This window comes from Coturnix japonica, chromosome 8 (genome assembly GCF_054131305.1).
Source record: "Coturnix japonica strain WE chromosome 8, WE-NBRP24, whole genome shotgun sequence".
Lineage (NCBI taxonomy): Eukaryota > Metazoa > Chordata > Aves > Galliformes > Phasianidae > Coturnix > Coturnix japonica.
Window position 1 is genome coordinate 22182082 of NC_140670.1, and position 21111 is coordinate 22203192.

At 56.6% G+C, this 21111-nt stretch overlaps 1 protein-coding gene across 1 annotated transcript; it reads left to right on the plus strand.

The window, feature by feature from the left end:
* Window positions 1–433: 433 nt before the first annotated feature.
* On the plus strand, window positions 434–19813 carry TRIM8 (tripartite motif containing 8). Its single transcript, XM_015866972.3, has 7 exons — window positions 434–568; window positions 986–1634; window positions 16513–16608; window positions 16749–16982; window positions 17472–17503; window positions 17792–17907; window positions 18174–19813. The coding sequence occupies exons 2-7, from the start codon at window positions 1065–1067 to the stop codon at window positions 18779–18781; spliced, it is 1656 nt and encodes a 551-aa protein (XP_015722458.1). The 5' UTR covers window positions 434–568; window positions 986–1064; the 3' UTR covers window positions 18782–19813.
* Window positions 19814–21111: the final 1298 nt, after the last annotated feature.

The following is a 21111-nucleotide window of genomic DNA, read 5'->3' on the forward strand; positions in this document are numbered from 1 at the left end:
AATGGTTGGCCTGTCCTCCGCTCGGCTCTCCCATTCACCACCTCACAATTCCGGAGCAGCCGAGAGGGTTTTTTTTCCCCTCGTTTCGTTCCTCTCTTGTCTTTTTTCCCCCCTATTCTTTTATTTCTCTTATTATCGCCGCAAACCTTTGGTGCTGCCGAGTTGATTCGTGGGGCTTTTTGGTGGTGTTTTTTTTTTGTGTTTTTTTTTTTTCTACCGTCGTCATCGTCGCTGTTATTTTTTTTCCATTTCCCCGGTCTTCCTCCTTTTCCCGTTTTGGATCTTAACCCTTTGATCTGTTTCCTTTAAAAGACTCCGATTCCGAGCTCCCATCGCGGAGAAAGCCGGGATAAAGCCCGGAGGCAGCCCAGGCGCTCTGCTGTAGTCAGCTTTGGGGAGGGGGGTGGGGGGGGGGGAGGCGGAGGAGGGACAGAAGTCCCTTTAAAATATTGAATGTCGGCGGCGAACCCAAGGAACGAAAAATCGAACCCGGAGCGCTGAATTTCGGAGCTTTATGTGGAACGCGGAGCCCGGCGCTGGATTTTGTATGGATTTCTTTCAACCTTCGGTAAGTTTCGATTCACCCCGTTTGCTGAAAGGAAACCCGCTGCTGCTTTGGGTCAGGCTTTGGGGCTGTAAATCCTGCGCTGTGGCATTGCTGGGTCGTTGGGTTTGTTTTGTTGGTTGGTTGGGGATTTTTTTTTAACTGTTTGTGTTGCGTTTTTAACCAGACGCCACAGATACGGCCCCGGCCCCGCAGGCGTTGGGGCCGGCTTGGATCGGGTCCTGGTCCCTGACCTGCTGGTCGGCACCCAGCCCGTGGTGGGAGCTTGGAGCTGGATGAGCTCTGGGCTCAGCCCCCCCCCAATCCAAGCCATTCTGTAGCGTTTCCTTGCTCGAGATTCCTCGAGTGCTGCCCCGTGGCTCTGAGCTCCGTGGGGCGGAGGGGCAGCCCGGCCGTTCACCCCATCGCTTCCCATTGCAGGGCGACGCCACCCCAGTGCCCGTCCGTAGACCCAACTGAGCCGTTTGGTGGGGAGAGCCGCCAGCGAGCGCCGGCAGCGATGGCCGAGAACTGGAAGAACTGTTTCGAGGAGGAGCTCATCTGCCCCATCTGCCTGCACGTCTTTGTGGAGCCCGTCCAGCTCCCCTGCAAGCACAACTTCTGCCGGGGCTGCATCGGTGAGGCGTGGGCCAAGGAGACGGGTTTGGTGCGCTGTCCGGAGTGCAACCAGGCGTACAACCAGAAACCCAACCTGGAGAAGAACCTGAAGCTCACCAACATCGTGGAGAAGTTCAACTCGCTCAACCTGGAGAAGCCTCCCTCCGTCTTGCACTGCGTCTTCTGCCGCCGGGGCCCCCCACTGCCCGCCCAGAAGATCTGCTTGAGGTGCGAGGCCCCGTGCTGCCAGTCCCACGTCCAGACCCACCTGCAGCAGCCCTCCACGGCCCGTGGGCACCTCCTGGTGGAGGCGGACGACGTTCGGGCCTGGAGCTGCCCCCAGCACAACGCCTACCGCCTGTACCACTGCGAGGCCGAGCAGGTGGCCGTCTGCCAGTTCTGCTGCTACTACAGCGGGGCCCACCAGGGACACTCGGTGTGTGACGTGGAGATCCGGCGCAATGAGATCAGGGTGAGTCTGGTGTCCACTGAGGCCCATGAGCTGTCGTGATGATCACCCAGTGGTGTGTCCGCTGGTGGGGTGCAGTCGGTTGATGTCTTGGCGGTCGGTTGGCCACCGTACTTGAGATCGTGGTCCCTGTGCGAGATGTTGTGGGGGTCTCCACCCCATGGAGCAGCCGCTGTTGGGTGCATTTGGTGGTCATCAGCTGGCCACCGTATTTGAGGTCTATCCACCATGCTCCATAGGAGGTGCTGGGGTAGCGGTACTGAGACCACTGGGGAGAGCTGGAGGAGGTTTCCCATCATTGTGGAGGTTGGGTTGGGTAGGAGCTTCTTCGTGGTGGTTCTCAGCTGGGGATTCTCCCTCTGCCTCCTGGATCTGTGGCGTGCCGTATTTGTTTCCCAACAGGCTGGTGTTTGCGTAGCGCCTACCCAAAAGCCATCCTCCTTGCCAACACCGCGGCCTGTTGTTGTAGAGCTTTGCCAGTGCCCTCCGCAGCACTGGGGCAGCCAGGAGGAAGTCAGCAGGAACAGACATGTTAGATCACGGCTCGGCCGGGTGCAGCGGGGGGGGGGGTTAATTGCAAGGACGGGGCCTCCCATGGGGGTCTGCTGGGGGTCTGCTGGGCCCTTGGTGTCCCCTTGGTGTGAGGTGGGGGTCCCGGTGCTGAGGAGAGGATGGTTGGAGATTTCAGCCCTGCGGTGGTTCAGGGTCAGCTGGAGGCTGCTCACTGACATGCATTGAAATTTGGTGGTGGTGTGTGTGGGGGGGGAGCCCTGAAATGCAGATCCAGGCACCCAGCCCTGGGATGACAAAGCCGCTGCGCGACAGGGACGTGGCCCTGGCCATTGTAAGGCTGATGAATGTCAGAGCCCAGCTCTTCCCACTGTCCTCCCTTTCCTCCCGTATGGCCGGCACCGGATGAGCTTCGTGTTAGGCATTCAGCAGAGATGTGGCTTCTTGCTCCGGGGGCTCAGGGTTGGGTTTTGGCCAAATAGTGCTTTTTCTAATCAGGATAAAGGGGTGACAGGGGCCTGCCCCCAGTCCCTCCGGCAGCGGGAGGCGTTGGGTATGGGGAAAGTGAGTCGGCCGTGCCTGTGGCTGGGCCATCTGGCAGCGGTTTTCACCACGGCTCCGCACCCTGAGGGGTATCACACAGCCCCGCTGTCTCCCCGGTGCCCCCCGCCCGCCTCGACCCTTCCGGAGGGCCCCGGCACTGGTCCGACAAATAAATATTTAACAATGAATTGAATGGTGATTACTGTAAAATGGGGATGATTTCCTGTGTATTTTAATGTTGCCAAAATGAGTCACCATTTAGCAATAAAAAAAAAAAAAAAAAAAAGGAGTCATAAATAAAAATTGCAGTATAATTACTTTCCAATTGGACGGCCAGGCCTGCGGGGGGGTGGGGAGGGGGGGGGCGGCTCCCAGCCTGAGCTCACAGGAAGGTTATTTTCCTCTCCAGGTTTTTTTGGGGAAAACCAGAGACCTCCATGGAGGTGCCACACGCGCTGGGAGGGGAAGGACCCGGGCAGGCTGATGGAGAAGGGCTGTGCTGTTTCTATTTATAGGGAATGGTTTTGGTCTCCCTCTGGCAGGGTGGGGGATCCACCCCGGCAGGCAGGGACGGGGACCCGGAGTGTTTTTCCAGGTCCTTTTCCAGGACGCTTTGATCTCATCGATCCCCGCTCTGCGTTGTTCTGTTGCTGTGCCGTCGTTAGGGCTGGATGTTGGCGTTCAGAACCTGGCGCAAAGCAAGGCCGGATTTTGGCCCCGCTGTGAAATCTGAGGATGTGCGGCCGGGCAGTGAAGGGTTTGTGTCGTAGAGCTGCAGCCTTACGGTGTGACCTTGGCCAGATCCCTTAGAACCTCCATCACTGCGTTATCTTAATTTCCCATCCCTGCAGTGGTCAGCCTGTCTGTGATCACCGTTGGGTGCTCAGCCTGGAGCTGGGCAATGGGGCAGTGGCAGGGTCCCCGCTATGGCTCCCTATTCTCACAGACCAAGAGTGTAGCTATGTCAGCACTGTGTTGGGCCACGTGCGTGTCCCCATCCCGTGTGAGCTCAGCAGTGATGGCTGCCCATGTGCCAGTGTCAGCATGGGATTCCCAGCTGCCGGCTGGCTCCACACTGGGGGATGTGCTCCTGGAGCATCGTGAGTCCCCAACAGCAAGTGGCCCTGAGAGATTTGTTCCACATGTGCCCCTGGGAAGCTCCTGACTGAGAAGTGAGTCAAAGTTTGGAGGCTCAGAGCCTCATCCTCTGCCCGGTGTCTGGCACGTGGGTTACGGGCGTGGGATTGACCCAGTGGTGGAGGCAACCCTGGGGGGCTGGGGGGTGCAGTGCCCTCTGCCGTCATTGTTCCCTGCAGCCCACATTGGGGGCTTTGTGTTGGGCAGGCGGGGGCTCAGAGCTCCTTGGGGAGCACAGCCAGTGCTTCCTCAGCTTGCACAGCACCAAGCTCTGAGGACCTGCAGAGCCCTGGCTCACAGCTGGGTGAACCCAAAGGTGCAAGCAGTAAATAAAATATGTGGTTAATCTTGCTTTTGTGGGCGTATCAGCACCTACCTCCCCTTCCCCCCCCGTGAGATGTTTTCTCCTTTGTTTCCTGTTTTTGTAGTGCTTAAAGAGAGGAAAAAAAATAACACGCTGACAACCCACCCTCTTTTTGTGCTTCTTGACGCAGTGTTTGTGTCGAGGTCTTGAAACAAAACAGTGTTTCCTTCCATCTTTACTGCTGGTGCCATTTACCTCCCAAACCAGAGCACGGGAGGACCTTCTCCAGGGCTGAAATCGGGAAGTTCCCCTGGTCGGAGGAGGACGATCCCTGTGTATTTTTGTGTGCCAGGACGGCAGCACAGGTGGGAAGGCAGCAGCCAAAGGAGGACGTGTGGCAGGGGCTGACCCGAGTGTTTGCTGGGTGCTGCTGTGTTTGTCCCACTGCTGTGTGGGATGTGGTTGGTTGTACTGCTGCTGGAGCGGCTGCCAATGGAAGGGGATGGCTGGGGGCTCCGCTGCTGCTTTGGTGACGCTTCAAGGCTCAGAGACAGCCTCCCCATGACCTTCCTTCCTGCACCGTGTGGGAAGTCGGGAGAAAATCCCGCTGCCTTCTGAAAACCCCGGTGTGACTGAATGAAGAGGAGGCAGACGCACCGTGACCTGTGGGAGGTGTGGGAGCCTTCGTGGTGTCTGGCTGTGACACCAGAGGCACCTGGCAGTGTGCGTGTCCCCTGTCCCATCCCCACGCTCCCTTCTGTGCCATGGGTGGCACCGAGCAAACCCTGCTGCTGGCGATGTGGGGTCGGCCCCACTGCAGGCTTGAGCTGCTGTAGGTCGATTTACTCCAGAACAGGTTTGGTGACTTGCTATGGGGTGGATTTTTATGGGCTCGCTTATTTTCCAGATGAGTTGTTTATGAGGAGCGTGGCATGCAGCCCACGGAGGCACTGTGAGTGCAAGGGCCCGGGTTCTCAGGTGTGAATTGAGTGCTGTGGGCTGGTGCCTGGCAGGCGCTCCCTGGGGCTCTCTGAATGTACCCGGTCCCCATGGTAGGCCCTGCAGAATGGGGGCTCTGCAGGTCTTTGAGCTGGAACCAGCATTTGTCCCTCCTGAGGTCTGGATGTGGGGCCTTCTCCTGCTGAGCTTGAGCATTTCCCTTGTCTGTAGCCTGTCAAGTCCCCAGCAGTTGCTCGCTTTAGACCCGCAGCCATAAGTTGTCTGCACAGTCACCCAAGAAGTGACAGCGGAGGTGGGGGATGCAGGCATCCAGTGTCTGCAGTGGGAGGAAGGAGGTGAAGAGGAGGAGAGGCCGTGCCTGAGGATGTTCTCTTCCCACAGTGGAAAGTGCTGTGTGAATGGGTGCTGGTGAGGAGCGGGGTGGGAGGGGGAAAGAGGCCGTCATCTGTAGGGCTCGAGCCAGGGGTGCAGGGGTGGAGATGTGGCACTGGGGGACAAAGCTTGGTGGCCATGGGGTGGGTTGATGGTTGAACTCGGTGATCTTAGAGGTCTTTTCCAGTCTGAATGAGTCTATGGTCCTTCCCATTCCTCAACTTCCTGGGAGCCAGGGAATGCCAGGAACCTCCTCTTCCCCTCCCTTGGCTCTGGGAAAGCGCTGACTGTGAGCTGTCCCCAGAGCCATGGTGGTACAGGAGCCCATGCTGACGGCCCTTGCTCCTTCCAGAGTGGGGCAGAGCTCGAGGGGGTGGGAGGAGGAGGCAGATTTCCATGGCTCACAAAGGGCACAAGCGATCAGATCCGTGCAACTGCCCAAGAATAAAGAGGCTCTTACATTGCCGGCTGCCCTGACCTCTCCGCGCTCTGTTTGAGGGGACAGCGTGTGACCACACAGGGATTTCTCCACTGTGCTTTGCAGGAAGGCAGCGGGCTTCAGGCCCCAGCTCTGCCTGCACACTGCTGCATTTTTGCCTTTTTTGCTGGTTACCTGGTCTGTTTGCTGGAAGTCTTGGTATGCGCTGGGAGTTTTTCTTCCCTTATCCTTAATTTCTTAGAATTTCTTTATTTATTTTTTAATCTGACCCTGAAATGGGGCTGAGAGCAGCGGTGCTTCCAGAGCAGGGACAAAAGTAACCAGGAAACACAGGGCAAGAGAGGAGGGATCGACACCGAAACAATGAAATAGCCAAGCAAGGGAAGGCTGAATGCTCAATAGCACAGGGCTTTGCAGAAATGCCTGGCTAGTGCAGTATTTTATAATCAGCTTCTGTGCTGGGCTGGCCTGCAACAGTAGTGTGATGGGGGAGGAATGCTTTGAATTAGCTGGATGCCAGAATTAATTCTGTCAGAATTCAAATGTACGTGTATGTACAGATTTATAAATAAACACTTGGAGCTAGATGCTGCTTTGCCACGCAGGCTCTGGGGCAGAGTCTGGTCTGGCCTTGCTTTTTTCTTGGGGGGAAAAGCTGAAATGCTGCAGATCTGCAGCGGTGGCTGGTGACTTTGTCAAGTTGCCGCGTTCATCGGCAGCCTGCAGGCTGGGGAGGTGCTGGCTTGTTGCAGGAAGGGGGTGGCTTGATGGAACCAGAGCTTGGGTTCGTGTGGTGCGGTACCCAACTGAAGCTGCATTTGCTGGTAGGGAAGAAGGGGCAGATGCTATGGGGAGCTGTGGGGTTTGTGGGGCATGAGCAAGGGTTGTCCTCCCCTTCCCTTCATCCATAGGAGGAGGTCTGGTAGGGGTACCCGGCCCTTCTCTGCCAAGGAGGGCTGAATGCTCTGTGTTTGGGAACAGGAGGAGATGCCTGCTCCCAAGCATGGAGGGCTGGGTGGTTGTTTGCAAGCACGAGATGCTGGATGCACGCGAGAGATGTTACATCTGTCCTCCAGATGAACTCCAGGAAGAGGTTCCCAGTGCTGGATCCTTCCTGATAAGGGCAGCTCTGGTCCCTTCTCACCAGGGGACCATGCCTGCCTGCTCTCTGCCTTGTGATGTGCCTGTGGTGGTGACAGGAGCAAAGTCTGTGTCTCAGAGCAGCACCCTGCTGTTCTGGAGCCATGGCTCCTGCGTACCACGCTCTCAAAATGCTCCGTTTGCTGGTCCGGTGCACCACAACTGCCAGAAAACACATAAATTAGCACCAAGTGATTTAATTCCTCTGCCATTCCTCCCCATCTCCATGCTCTCTCTCTCCCAGTACCTCTCCTGTCTCAGCTCCCTGATCTGTGCTTGCTCTGGGGGGGGGGCGGCTCCGGCACGGGTTGCAAACAAGCGAGCTGCGGATGGCTCCAGATGAGGCGGTTGGCAGGGAGTGACGTTCCGGATGGCTGTGTCTCTCTGAAATATGAGTACACGCTGTCAGGCCAGCCGGCTGCAGGACGCGGCGCTGGGTTGCCTCTCTCCCCCCTCCCCATTGCACTGCATCCCCCTGGTCCTGCTCTTCTGCTGGTTGACCTGGGAGCTCCATCCCAGTGCTGGAGCCCTGTGTCCTAATGGAGATGCAGCTTCCCTGCTGTACAGCAGCTTCAGCTGGTTATTGTGTGGCTCCAAGCCCCCGACCCCCACAGCCCCGCTGTTGCTCCTGGTGCTGGAGCTGAACTCTGGGCTTTGGTGCTGGGTCACACACAGACCAGTATTGATCGTGCTGGGGGTGGGCAGCTATTTTTGTGCTGCAGGCTCTTGGGTTTTTGCTTTTGGATGTGCTGGGGGCGGGGGAGATGGTGGCTGGAAGGGACTTTCCTATGTACACTGCCATGTCCTTGGGCTCCGTACCCTCCTGCTGGAGGGGGCTGTGTCCCTTTCCCCGCTCATATCTGCCAGCTGTTGGCTGGGAGCAGGCTTTCCCTGTAGGTGAAACTCCTCTGCACTCAGACAAAGGGATGGGGGTGCTGGTGCCTCCCTTTGTTCTCTGTCCTGGTACACCCAGCTCCACCAGCAGAAGCCCCTCCATGCATGGCTCCTGGGTGGGTGGAGTGGAAGAAATATGCCATGAGGTCCCCTGCCCTGTGCTGTCCCTTTGGGGAGGGGGCTGCTCCTCCCATCCCTCCCTCCCTGCATGCTGTCAGGCCCTGTGATGGTGGGGATGGCTGGATTTGGGGGGTTTACTGCAGCAGGGACCCCACGGGCTGCTCCCACCCCAGTGGTTCTGCCCTTGGTCTTCTCTGAGGCCTGCTTGTGGCTCCTGATATCTGTCAGCACGTGTAGTGCTGATCACTCTTTATTGAGGTGCTTTTGCAGTCATCTAATAAATAACACCAGGCGACAAGCAAAAGCAAAACCGTCATCTACATGTTCAAGCTGGAGCTTCCTTGGGAAACATTCCTCCTTCCCAAAGCACAAGGCTGAGCTTTGCTGTAGGGAGCAACGAGAAGCATCCGAGCAGACAACCTTCATGCTGCCCGCAGTCATGTGTCATCGCAGCACAGGAATTTGAGGAAAGCATTGTGCTTCCCCTGGAGCTGGGACTGGGAGCTGGAGGACATGGGATGGTGGGAGCCCATGGGGTGTGGACCCCGAGCTGTGGCATGCAGGTAAGGAGAAGCTGTCCCAGGCCCCAAGCAGCACGTGGGATGTGTTTTCTGGTGGGCACAAGCTCTTGGGGCTGGACTTGCCCTTCTAGAAAATGGCAGCACGGCCCCTGCTGGAAATGGCTCCTCTGGCTGCACACTGTGCACTGCCCATCCTGCATGGCTCTGGCACATCCCTTAACCTTTGTGCTCCACTGCATCCCCTTTAAAAGAGGATAATGAAAGTGAAAGAGGGAAGTGACGGGTGCTGGAGGCGCCTTGGGCTGCCAGACTTGATAAAGTGCTGCTGATGTGCTGGGGACACAAGGAGCCAGGCTTTGAGTCTGCGGATCAAATGCCAGGTCCATCTGCCCTCTGATTTCCTCAGGGCTGCTCTGCTTTGCCCAGCTCCGCAGCACTTGCATGGAGAGAGGGCAGCCAGCAAAATCCCTCTTGTTTGGGGTTGGAGGCTGAGCTTCACGCGTGGCTCGTGCAGGCTGGTGGCACCAGTGGGGGAGCAGAGTGGGTCCTTGCTCTTGGGAAGGATGGTGTTGGCTGGGTCGGAGCTGCCGGGCTCTCATCTCCCATCAGATCTGGAAGATAGATGACACCTTGGGGGCTAGAGATCGATAATGTCAGAGGCTGGCCCGTAATCAGGCAAGATTAAAAACCAATGACAGGTGTCCTCCCAGGAGCAGCAGTCAGCATGTTGAAGTAGAATGCTGGGGGCTGCATCCAAACCCCCTCCCCAGCAATGCCTCTGACATGGAGCAGGTCCCCTGCAGCATCCTGTCCCCTGTCCCCATGATCTCATGGGTATGTGGGGAAGAGAAAAGCAAGCCAGCGTGGGGCTGGTGTGTGGAGCTGTTAGGTGCTGGGGTGGATTGGGGCTGCAGGGAAAGGGGTGGCCAAGGCTGCATGGTGACACTGTGGGGCTGTGGGTACTGCCATGAAAGGATGCTTGGCTTTGAGGATGGGATCAGAGAGAGGAATTTTGGGAATGCTGGTGGCAAGTGACTTTGCTTGGATCTGTTGATTTTACCTGCTTTTGTTTATTAACCAAGGCCAGATGAGTGTGGTTAACGATGGGCAGTCAGGGCAGACGGTCACATTTTGAGGTTTAGGGGTCACCTTCCCATGTGGGCAGCGGCCCACCACAGTGGAGGAGGTTGAATTCATTTATTTGTAAGAGCAGATTGCTATAAACTCCTGACCCTTCTTCCTGTGCATCTTTCAATGGGTGTGCAATCTTTTGCCATGCTCAGGCTGGAAAATAGGATGTTTCTATTCCTTCCCAAAGTCAAGGGCAATGAAAAGGAGAAGGGGCCATGCTGCCCTGCACTCTGGGAGCTGGAGGTGCTGGCTGCCTTTGCCCTGGGCTCCTCTTCCCCTTCCTCCCACTCTCCGCCAGGAAGCCTGGTGCTGTGAAGTAATGCCTGCTGACACCGTGCTGTGCCAGGGGCAAAACAGGGAGTTCAGGGAGCTGGGGAGTGGGCTGTGTGCTGCAGGAGCCGGGGGCTTGCCTCTCCTTGCGCTGCCCCAGGGCTCCATGCATCTCTTTGGTTACAGTTGTGTCATGAGCACGCAGGGCTCAGCAGCTGGCTGGGTGGGAACTATGGGTCCCAGCGTGCTCCCCAAGGGGACCATGGGGCTGTGGGATGTGTGGTCCCCTCTGGTCTGGCATCGCTGTGCTGTGGAGCCCAGGTCCCTGCCTTCTGCTCCAGACTGGATACAAGGATCAGTCTTTTACAGTAAGGATGGTGAGGCACTGGCACAGGTTGCCCAGAGAGGGGGTGGCTGCCCTGACCCTGGAGACACCCAAGGTCAGGCTGGAGGGTCTCTGAGCACCTGATGGGAGCTGTAGGTGTCCCTGCTCAGTGCAGGGGACTGGATGGCCTTTACAGGTCCCTTCCAACTCAAACGATTCTGTGCTTCTCTGCTCCGCCAGCCCGTGGCTCGGCCCTTCTGTGTCACCGAGCCGGGGAGGGGATTCGGTCCTATTCTTACTCATTTGCAATGTAAATATTTTGATCCCGAGGACGTTGCTGGGAGCTGGGTGTCACGTCGAGGAGCGTGATTCATTCATGCTGCCGCCGCTCGGAGCACAATGAGGCGGCGCTGGGACTGATCCCATGGATTTCCTGCGAGCGCGGCTGGCGGGGAGATGGGACGTCACGTTTGGCTGAGCCCTTTTTGCTCCATCCCTGCGAGCCACGAGGGCTGTGCCCTGCCCAGGCCTGGCCACCTCCCATGGCCGCAGGCTTTGCGCTTGGTCCATCCATCCCTCGCTTGGTCCATCCATCCCTCGCCTGGTCCATCCATCCCTCGCTTTCCTCACGGGGGCTCTGCTCCCTGTGCTGGGATGACGGCAGGGCACGAGGGCAGGCGGTGCCAGGACCCATCCCTGCATCCCTTGCACGTCTCCATCGCGTGCAGTGAGCGCTGCCCCGTCCCCGCTGTGCTCGCAGCCAGGTGTGGCTCTGGATTCGTTCTGGCACCCTCGGTTAGTCCGTGTTTGTTCATGCCGCATTTTTCTTTCTGCTGGCTTGTTTGGACACGCACTGGTACATTCACGGCACTCAGGCGGTAACGTGAGGCTCTTTCCCGTTAGGAAAGGGGCCAGGATTTGGGGGGCTGGGAGGGCGGCTTAAGCAGTAGTTTCTGAGATATTTCCTCCCACTGCCACACCCTGCGTGAAAGAGCAATATCCGCGGCTTCAGCTGCTATCGCCCGGCTCCGAATGTCTCTCTTTTAATATAGATTGGTATCATTTTGCATTTTAAAGTAAAAACACGCTGCAAGCTGCAGACAGCTGTCGGTTGGCAGCTTTGTTTGAACATCTGGTGTTGCTGGGCTGCTGTTCAGCACGCTCTGACTACGGGATTCATAAAGATTAGAATCCGGGCGCTCGGATTCTCAACAGCCACCGCCTCGCAAAGACGGGGCGGGGGAGAAAACCCAATGGCTTCCCTATGGGGTGTCAGTGTGGGGGTCTGTGGTCTGTCGTGCCATGGTGCTCAGCCCATGGAGCCCAGGTGCTTGTGTTCAGACACATCATTTCCAGGAGAAGTGGAGACCTTGACTCAGTTGCTGGGATCACCACGGCCATACGCCCCATCCATCCCCGTGCTCTCCAGTGGGCACCTCGCAGCACTAAGCAGCCTCTCAGCCCCCAACAGGTTTTGTAGCTCTTGTTAGTTGATCTGCATTTTTGCAGAGCTCTCCGGATGCGTTAAGTCACCTTGACTTGCCGTAAGGCGTTGACTCTCAAGTCACTTTCAGGCTCCATTTCTCAGTCAGAGGTGCACAAAAGAAATAAGTGCCCTCTTATCTTTATTAGAAAAGAAAAAACAAAAAGCTGCCTGGAGAAACGTAGCTGTGCTCTGGTTGGTGTGAGCCAGTAACCGAGGTGCACGTAAACCCGTTCTGCCCTTGTTGGTGTTGATTTAACTTACCAGTACAAATGAGAATAGCCTTGAGCAGTTGGAAGTTTAACTGCATTGGTTAGGAGGAAGAAAGTCACTGCCTTGGAATGAAAGTGGGGATTTCTCTCCCTTGCTGCCCTGAGCCCAGAGAGGAGCTCTGTGCCATGGGCACAGCTGGGCTCCTTGGTTCCAGGACCCCCAACTGGGCCGTGATGGGGCACATGGCCATGGGTTATCACCTCCATGTTAATGGATGATGGCAGGGCACATGGCTGTGGGTTGTCACCTCTGCGCCAGTGGACAGTGATGGGGCATGTGGCCGTGGGTTACCTTCTTTGTGCTGATGGACATCTCTGTAGCTGGCACATGGGAGCCACCAGCCACCTGGGTAGCACTGCAGGTGGCACCTGGGTGCCCTCAATCTGGGTCCAAGTCATTGACTGGTCTCAGGGAGAAGGGTCAGCCCTTACCCACCTCACTGAGCCGTGGGGCAAGAGGAGGAGCAGGGGCTGTGGATGAGGGCTCAGACCTTGCAGGCTCATGTCAAGCAGAGGTCTCTGGGCAGGGGAGAGGCAGCTCAGCCCTCAGCAGAAGGGAGGGAGAGGCTGGCTGCATTTCAGCCCTGCGGGGAGAACACTCTGAGATCACACAGGCCAGCTGGATCTTGAATCTGAGATGTTTGTTTGGAAGAGGGAGTGTGGGTTTCTCAATTGTACAGGGGCTGCAGATGGGGGTAGGCTGGCTGCCGGGCGATGGGAGTGGGTCTGAATGGGATGGTAGCATTGGAAGGCAAAGGCATCAAGCCAGGACGGTGCTGGGCTGCAACACACAGCAGCTTGGAGGGTGTTGGGATCCACTGGGGGTGAGCGGGACGGCAGCGGATGGAGGCAGGACTGGGGGTGCTGCCAAAGCCTGTTAGTTTCTTCATGGGGATTATGGAAGGAATAACTCATGGATGATACAGAGCAGAAGCGTGATAGAGGGCTGGTGTGAGGGGCAGGGCTTTGTGATATGACCAAGTTGCAGCCTCCTGTTGGGGCTGTCTCTATGAAACAAGGGACTGAAGAGGGAGAAAAGAAGGTTAGGGCCCCCACAGCTTCCATTTGAACTGATAGAAACTCTCATCCCAGAGGATGCTGCTGCAGAAAAACAGCAACAGCCTTCCTGGGTATCATGCTTAGAGGAAGCTGGGGTCTAAAGGAGTGGAAGCAGGAGCTGGGAGCTGCACTGTGGCCAGGAGCTGGGCTGTCCCCACCCCCTGACACCAGGGAAGTGTCACCTGGCTCCCTGCTGGTGTGGCTGGATAGAAGGCAGAGCCCCAAATAATCCCTGCAGCAGGAGGAAGCAGGGGCTTTGGAGGCAAATGGATGGCCTCCAGGTCCTTCTGAAGGTCGCTGCTGGACTGAGAATAGGTCCCTGTTTCCTGGCCTCCAGTATCCTGCTGCCAGCCTCTGCCATGCAAGGCCTCCTGGTTTCCCCCTGCTCACAGGCTTTTCCTTGCTGCAGCTATAAACAGGGGGAAGGGCATCCTGCAGGACGGGCTCAGTCCCAGGGCCATGGACATCAGCATGTCCCCACAACTGCAAGTTGTGGCTGGGGGGTATGCCTGGCTGCAGCCCCTGTTGGAGTGAGCAGCGGGGATGGGGCCTGGGGTGCTGGGGTGATTACAGGAGATAGGAATTGGGGTTCTGTCCTGTGTTTTCTCCTGCTGGAGTGCTCAGTGCCTTGCAAGGAGGTGGGATGGGATTGCTTGGTGTGAGCAAAGGGCTCTCTGGTGCTCCCAGCTCTGGATATCCCATGCAGCTCCTCTACCCTACCAGGGATCAAGCAGCCCCAGTTCTGCAAAGGGAGCTGCAGAAGAAAAGCAAAACCCCACAGTCAGGGCAGCAGGGGAGACCTGGTGCTCCATCCTGACCTCCCCACCCCCCCCCCCCTTACTGTAAGTATGTGCAAGATGAAACCCCAGCAGCAAACATTTCCTTCCTGTCTCTGTAAGGCAATCAGCTCCTGACAGTGCTGCAGGCCTTTGCAAGAGCTGCGTGTGCCTGGCTGGTCACCGTGACACCCACGGGGTCTGTAGGGTTCCTTGATCTGGGGGAGCACCCTCTGCCCTGGGTTGGGTTTGAGGGATCTCCTTTGTTTGGAGCACATGTGGGCTCTGCCCGTGATGCTGCAGCACCAGGGGACATCCTCAGGATGGACCAGAATAGCTCTGCATGTGGGTTTTTCTTTGAATATCAGTCAGTAGGTGTGAGGCCGGGCGGCTGTGTGTGTGTGCATCCCTCGCTGCCGCCGGCTTTTTGCACATTAGCATTCAGCAGCACGACCTCAGGCCCAGCTCCAGCCCCGCAGAGCTCCATGCCGGGATGCTCCTCAATGGGTGCCCTTGATGCAGGTCCTGCACTCTGCTGCAGGTGGCTGGAGCCATTCCCAAGAAAAGCATCTGTCCTCCGCCGCTCCTCTGCTCCCGTCCCACCTTCCTCCTCCTCACCCGTCCTGCCCCTCTCCCTCCATCCCGTCCTTCCGGTGGCAGTGCACAATGTCTCCATTCAGGCGGTGGCTGTGCTTTGGTGGTATGGGGACGGTGCAGGGCTGTGGGATAAGGATGTAGGGAGCTACGTGCCTGGCCCCAGCCAGCTGCAGGGCTCCTGCTCCCTCCCATACCCCAACCTCCACAGGTTTGGGGCTTTAGAAGTGTTCCTTACAGCAGTGGTTGGGGCCTGGAGCCATACAGTGACCCTGCATCATTGGAGATGTCACCATGGTACAAGCTCTGTCCCAGCCTTTATTTCTTGCTGCTTGTTGTTGATTCTGCTCTCGGGACTCAGCTGTTTTTGCTGTTTGGTTTTTTTTTTTCCATGAGAAAGGGGTGAGATCCCATATAATTGTATCAGAACAAGCTGGCATCCAGCGGCCAGCACTGCCTCACTTGGAACCCACTGGGTTGGGGTGGAACTTCCCGACCACAGATTAATACGTTAATTCATTTGTCACATTAGTTCACATCTGTCGACACTGAAATACGATATTCCTCCATGCTGGGGAACTGCATCTATAACTGTGATTGGAGATAACAGATTTGTGATTGAGGAAGGCCAGTCCTCATGGGGTCTGAGGAGCTCCTCAAAACCCACAGCCGGAGGGTCCTGGCACCTTCTGTGCCTCGGAACATGAATTGGAGCTGCTCAGAGCCTGGGAAGGGCTCGTGTGGGGAGAATGCACATGGAGAGAGCTGCAGCCATCCCAGCACTGGGGTCATGCGTGAAATGTGAGAAATTACCCTGAGAAATTTTGATCCTGGAGGAGGAGTTAATGACTTCAGAAATACCAGATTTGGGAGGGGATGGAAGGGAAAGGGATATATTTTCCTTTTCAAAATACTGAAGGAATTCGGCCTGTGCTGCAGAGACAATGAGATTTCACCTCTCACTGCCAAAAGGGCAGTTTGTACCCTTGTGTCCTGGTCGGGTTTCAGTGGCTGTGGGTGAGAAACTCCCAATCCCAGGCATGGATGGGATGGAGCTGACAGTGCACACCCGGTGCTGCTTGGTCCACCAATCCCTGCAGCATCGTCACATCCTGGGGCTGGTGGTGTCCCCATGGCCACATCCACGTCTACACAGTGTGAGTGCACACATGGGCGCTGTGGCACACAGCTGTGAGCAGGAGGATGGGTTTCTTTTAGCTCCTCGTTATTATTAGCAGTGAGAGCTGCTTTTGGGGCAATGGCTGTGCCATGTGGCCAGGGCGGAGGTGCCCCAGCTCTTAAGGGAAACAACAGGATGGAGAAGGCTCCCAGTTCCTGCTCCGAGCAGAGTTGGAGGTGACAGCCTTTCCCTACAACGCAATTAATCCCAGCAGAGCTTCTGCCGCCCTCCCCCTCCCACCTCGTCCAGGAATTAATTACTTGATTATAAATCCCCGAGTGGCGGTTTATAATAGCAATAATCCCCTCGAAACTCATCTTCGCTGCTGCTTTCTGCCCATCTCACCCCCCCTGCCTGAGCCCCTCTGTGCTGGGGGTCAGGATCCTCCATGGGGCCGGGGTTCACCCCGATGGCGTTCTGTCCCAGTTCTTTGGTGCTCGCTGGGGCCCAGCCCCGGGGTAATGCAGCTCGGTGCCTCCTCTCTCTGTCCCTCCTGATTACGCTGACACTGGCTCTGAGGCTTATCACAGCAGCAGGGATGGGAGAAAGGATGTGGCGTGGCGTGGGGTGTATGGGAGGGATGAGGATGGCTCACGGCAGACACTGGGGGTGGGTGATGGGCATCCAAGTGGTACTTCCATAACAGATTAATCCTTCCATGTGTCCCCCCAAGGCTTGGCTGGGACCAAACCAAGTGGTGAAATGGTAGTCATGGGGCTACCTCTAAGGTTCCCAGCCCTTAGAGCTTCATGTGGGCATGCTGGGGTGAGAGCCCAGGACAAGCTCAGCTTTACTCTGGGATGATCCCAGAGCTCAGCTCTAACAGCTGCTCCTCTCTTCTTCCCCTGCAGAAGATGCTGATGAAGCAGCAGGACCGCCTGGAGGAGCGGGAGCAGGACATTGAGGAGCAGCTCTACAAGCTGGAGTCTGACAAGCGGCTGGTGGAGGTAACAGGGCCAGCACTAAGGCCTGCACCCTCGTGGGACTGGGGTGGGCAGTAGGATGGGGATGGGGAAGGATCTGGGTGTCCTGCAGTGTCACAGAGGTTTGGGGCTGCCAAGGGGCCGACTCTGCTGCCATCCCCCAGGAGAAGGTGAGCCAGCTGAAGGATGAAGTGCGCCTGCAGTATGAGAAGATGCACCAGATCTTGGACGAAGACTTGCGGAAGACCATGGAGATCCTGGACAAGGCCCAGGCCAAATTCTGCAATGAGAACGCAGCCCAGGTCCTGCATCTCAACGAGCGCATGCAGGAGGCCAAGAAGCTCCTCAGCTCTGTCCAGGTCATGTTTGACAAAACTGAGGATATCAATTTCATGAAGGTGAGAACCCTCTGTTGGGGTGGGAGGTAGCCACAGGCCTGGTTCAGCAGTGGGGAGGCCTGGCTCACAATGAGGGGTTAGAGACACTGGTCTGGTGGAGCAGCCAACATTTCTAGTGGGTTCAATGGTGCCCAGTGGGATTAGTGCAAAGAGGGGACAAAGGGATTTGGGACTCAGTGCCCCTCCTGGGCCCTGACAAATCTGTGGCTCACCCAGATGGGGAGGGCGGTAGGATGCCCAGGGACCAGGTGGCTCTGCCTGGCCCTCTGCTGGCTCTGGTGCATCCACCAGGAGTGTGGGATGACCCAGGAGCACTGTGGGCCAGCATATCTTGCATCCATGGGATGTAGAGGCTTCCTCTTGCCCTGGCCAGAGGCACCCAGGCACTGCGTCCCCTCCTGGGGGGATGCAGAAGGTGACATCAACAGGGAGGTGGATGCTGGGATGAGGACTGTCCTCACTGATCAGGGCTTCTCTTTTTCTTCCTAGAACACCAAGTCCGTGAAAATACTAATGGACAGGTGAGTGCAGTGAGCGTGTTTGGAGGGGGCTGTTGTGAGGCACAGCAGCATGACCTACAGGGGCAGAGCAGGACTGGGGATGCTGCAGGGCCTCTGTTTGCCTCTCCATCTCCAGTGAGCTGGGCTGGCAGTGTTGGGAAGGATCCTGGGGGTAACAGATGGGAGCAGCTCCTGGGGAAGAAATTCAGCCCCAGAGGGGTTGGGGAAAGGAGCCCAGTGTGGGGAAGGTGGACTCAGCCCCATGTGCATTTTGTCCCTCACCTCTCCTCTCTGCCCCTGTCTCAACAGGACACAGAACTGTACTGGTGGCAGCCTGCCCCCACCCAAAATTGGCCACCTCAACTCCAAGCTCTTCCTGAATGAGATCGCCAAGAAGGAGAAGCAGCTCAGGAAGCTGCTGGAAGGTGAGTGAAGTGGGAGCACTGGCGGAAGAGGGTTTGTCTGCCTCCTGCATCCAGCACTGGGCATCTTGCAGGTCCCAGCATGAGAAGGTGGGGAGGGCCGTCAAGTTGCAGGGACCCTCTGTGGTCCAGATTAGAATGTGGAGATGCTGTGAAGGCACTCTGTGGCTTGTGGGATGGATGCATGCTGAGGTGATGCCTTGATTTACGGGTCCGGGGCTGTCAGGACAGCAACCTGATGTGGTCCCGCTTTCTTGTTCCCCCCACAGGTCCCCTGAGCACCCCTGTCCCCTTCCTGCAGAGCATCCCCATGTACCCCTGCACCGTCAGCAACTCCGGCGCGGAGAAGCGCAAGCACTCCACCGCCTTCCCCGAGGGCAGCTTCCTCGAGCCATCGTCCGGGACTGTGGCCAGCCAGTACATGAGCCAGGGCGCGTCGTCCGGCGAGGGGCAGTCCGCACAAGCCATGGTGCCTTGTAGCTCCACACAGCACATTGTAGGACTTCCCAGCGGCCCGCAGCCGGTGCACTCGGGCTCCGTCTTCAACCCATCTCACTACCCCAACACCACGTCATCTCAGCAGTCCGTGCTCTCGCAGTACGGCGGGCGCAAAATCCTCGTCTGCTCGGTGGACAACTGTTACTGTTCCTCGGTGTCCAACCACAGCGGGCATCAGCCCTACCCGCGCTCAGGGCACTTCCCCTGGACAGTCTCCTCTCAGGAGTACTCCCACCCGCTGCCACCCGCGCCTGCCGTGCCCCAGTCGCTGCCGGGACTTGCCGTGCGGGATTGGATTGACGCATCCCAGCAGCACGGCCGGCAGGATTTCTATAGGGTGTACGGCCAGCCTTCGGCCAAACACTACGTCACCAGTTAACCCGGCGGACGACGCGTCGGAGAGAGGAGTTGTGCTTCGTTTGGACTTTTTGTTGGTTTTCTTTCAAATCAAACCCAGCGTCCTTCCGCCTCGCGCCCCTCCAGGATTTTGGGGAGGGTTCGTCTTTCATCTCCTTTCTATTTTCATTTTTCAATGAAATAATGATGCTTCTTTCATTTCGATTCTTTTTAATTTAAGTTCGGAATTGTCCCTCCTGCCCCTTGCTGGAAGAGATGAGGGGGGAGTTACGGAGAAGCAGTGGATGGGGATCTGTTGGGCGCGCTGCCCTCACTCGCTGCCGGCACCTCTGACGGGACAATGGCACCTTCTCTGCTCCCACTTCTCTCACTTATTCTTTCAGTTTGGTTCAGTTTCCCCCTTTCCCAGACCCTTCTTTTACCCTTTTTAAAATGAAAGGAAAAAAAACAAAAAAGAAAAAAACCACAAAAAAAAAAAAAAAAAGGCTATCATTGATTCAGTATGAAATGATACATGTAGGTTTGGGGTTTGTTACTTTTATTTCTTTTTAAAGGCTGGTTTTGTTCGTGTTAAAGGCCACCACCTCTCACACGTCTCGGCGTTGGTTGGTTTTGGTTTGGTTTGTTTTCTCCTCCCCCCCCCTCCTCCTTCTTTCAGAGATTTGTAAATACACAATGGCAGGAAATTTAATGCACAAAAAAAAAAAAAAAAAGAAAAAAAAAGAAGAAAAAAAAAAGGAAAAAAAAAAGGGAAAAGAAACTTTAAAAGCAAACAAACAAACAAAAAAAACCAACCCAAACCCACGGATAAATAATAATAATTAAAACCAACAACAAACTGTTCTAGTTTTCAGGAGGGGAAGTGATGCCAAACGCACCCCCCCCCCCTCCGCGTATCGCTGATGCAACTTCCTGTAACAAGCACTTTGTATAAAAAAAAAAGTGGACTTCCTGCTCTAAGGCACAGGTATTTATTCTGTAACCGATTTTAGAACACACACACGCACACACACACACACACAAATATTCAAATAAATGTGATCACTTAGTGCAACCGCCTCGCTCTGCTGCGCTCTGCCCGCTGCGGCTCCGCGGGGCTCTGCGTTCTGGGGTGTTGGGATGAGAGCCCTCGAGCCAGCCCAGAACCCAATGTGCCCTGTAGGGCTGCAGGTCCCCTCCCTGGGTTCATCTCCCAGGGGGACGCAGGAGGGGTGACCCTCCCAGCCCAAGGATGTGAGTCAGGCGCAGGGCTGCGTCCTGCCCACTGCCGCTGGAACAATCCCCATTGTGGCGGCACAGGGATGAGGATGGGGATGGTGGCTTTGCTGCCTGCGGCAGGATTGGGCATAACATGGCCCCAGCCCTGTGGGAAGGGTGAGGAAATGGTGTTGTGTGGGGCTGAGCTGCTCTTCCAGGGGAATGGAGACTGGTGGAGGGGAATGGAAGCCAATGGGGCCAGTCCAGGGGAAAATTGGGGCAATGTAGAGGAATGGAAGCCAGCAGAGGGGAATGGAAGCCAATGGGGCCAGTCCAGGGGAAAAGGAATAGCAGCCTCTATTGGGGCAATAGAGGGGAATGGAGGCCAGCAGAGGGGAATGGAGTCCAATGAGTCCAATCCAGGGGAAAATTGGGGCAATAAAAGGGGATTGGAGGCCAACAGAGGGGAATAGAGCCCAATAGAGGGAGATGGAGGCCAATGGGGCTAATCCAGGGGTAAATTGGTATGATAGAGGGGAAGGAAGGACAGTGGGGCCAGTAGAGGGGAATGGAGGTCAGCAGGGCCAATGGAGGGGAATGGGGAGGCCACTGCAGCCAATGGAGGGGAATGGAGGCCAAGGGGGGCCCATCCAGGGAAAAATGGGTCTTTCTGGAGGCATTGAGGGATTTCTGACATTCTTTTCAAGGTTGGGTTTCTCTGCATTTTTTTTTTCTTTACTCTCCCAGCTGTCCTCATCCTCCTCCTCTGCACAGCTGTGGGCATTAAGGCACCTGTTGCCTATAAAAGGGGCTCTGGGACATGTCCCCACCTGTTTCCATGCCTCATTGGAGCTCCAAACCCAGCGCTGAGCCCTGGTACAAACCCCCAGCGACTGACAAGACCCCAGCACTGGAACTGCTTGATGGCACGTGGGGACGTGGTGGCAGCGGGACCAAGGGGGTAAGCCCAGTGCTGTGGGGTTGTGCTGATGAATGGCTCCATCTGATGGGGGAGAGGAGGAGGGGGTGAGCAGGGGCCATCCATAAACAGCTTGAGTTGTGAATGGAAGGAGATGGATTGGGAGCTGGGTGAAAACTTGTCACACGGCGGAAAGAAAAATGAGCAGCTGGGCCCAACCAAATTGGTGTCTGATG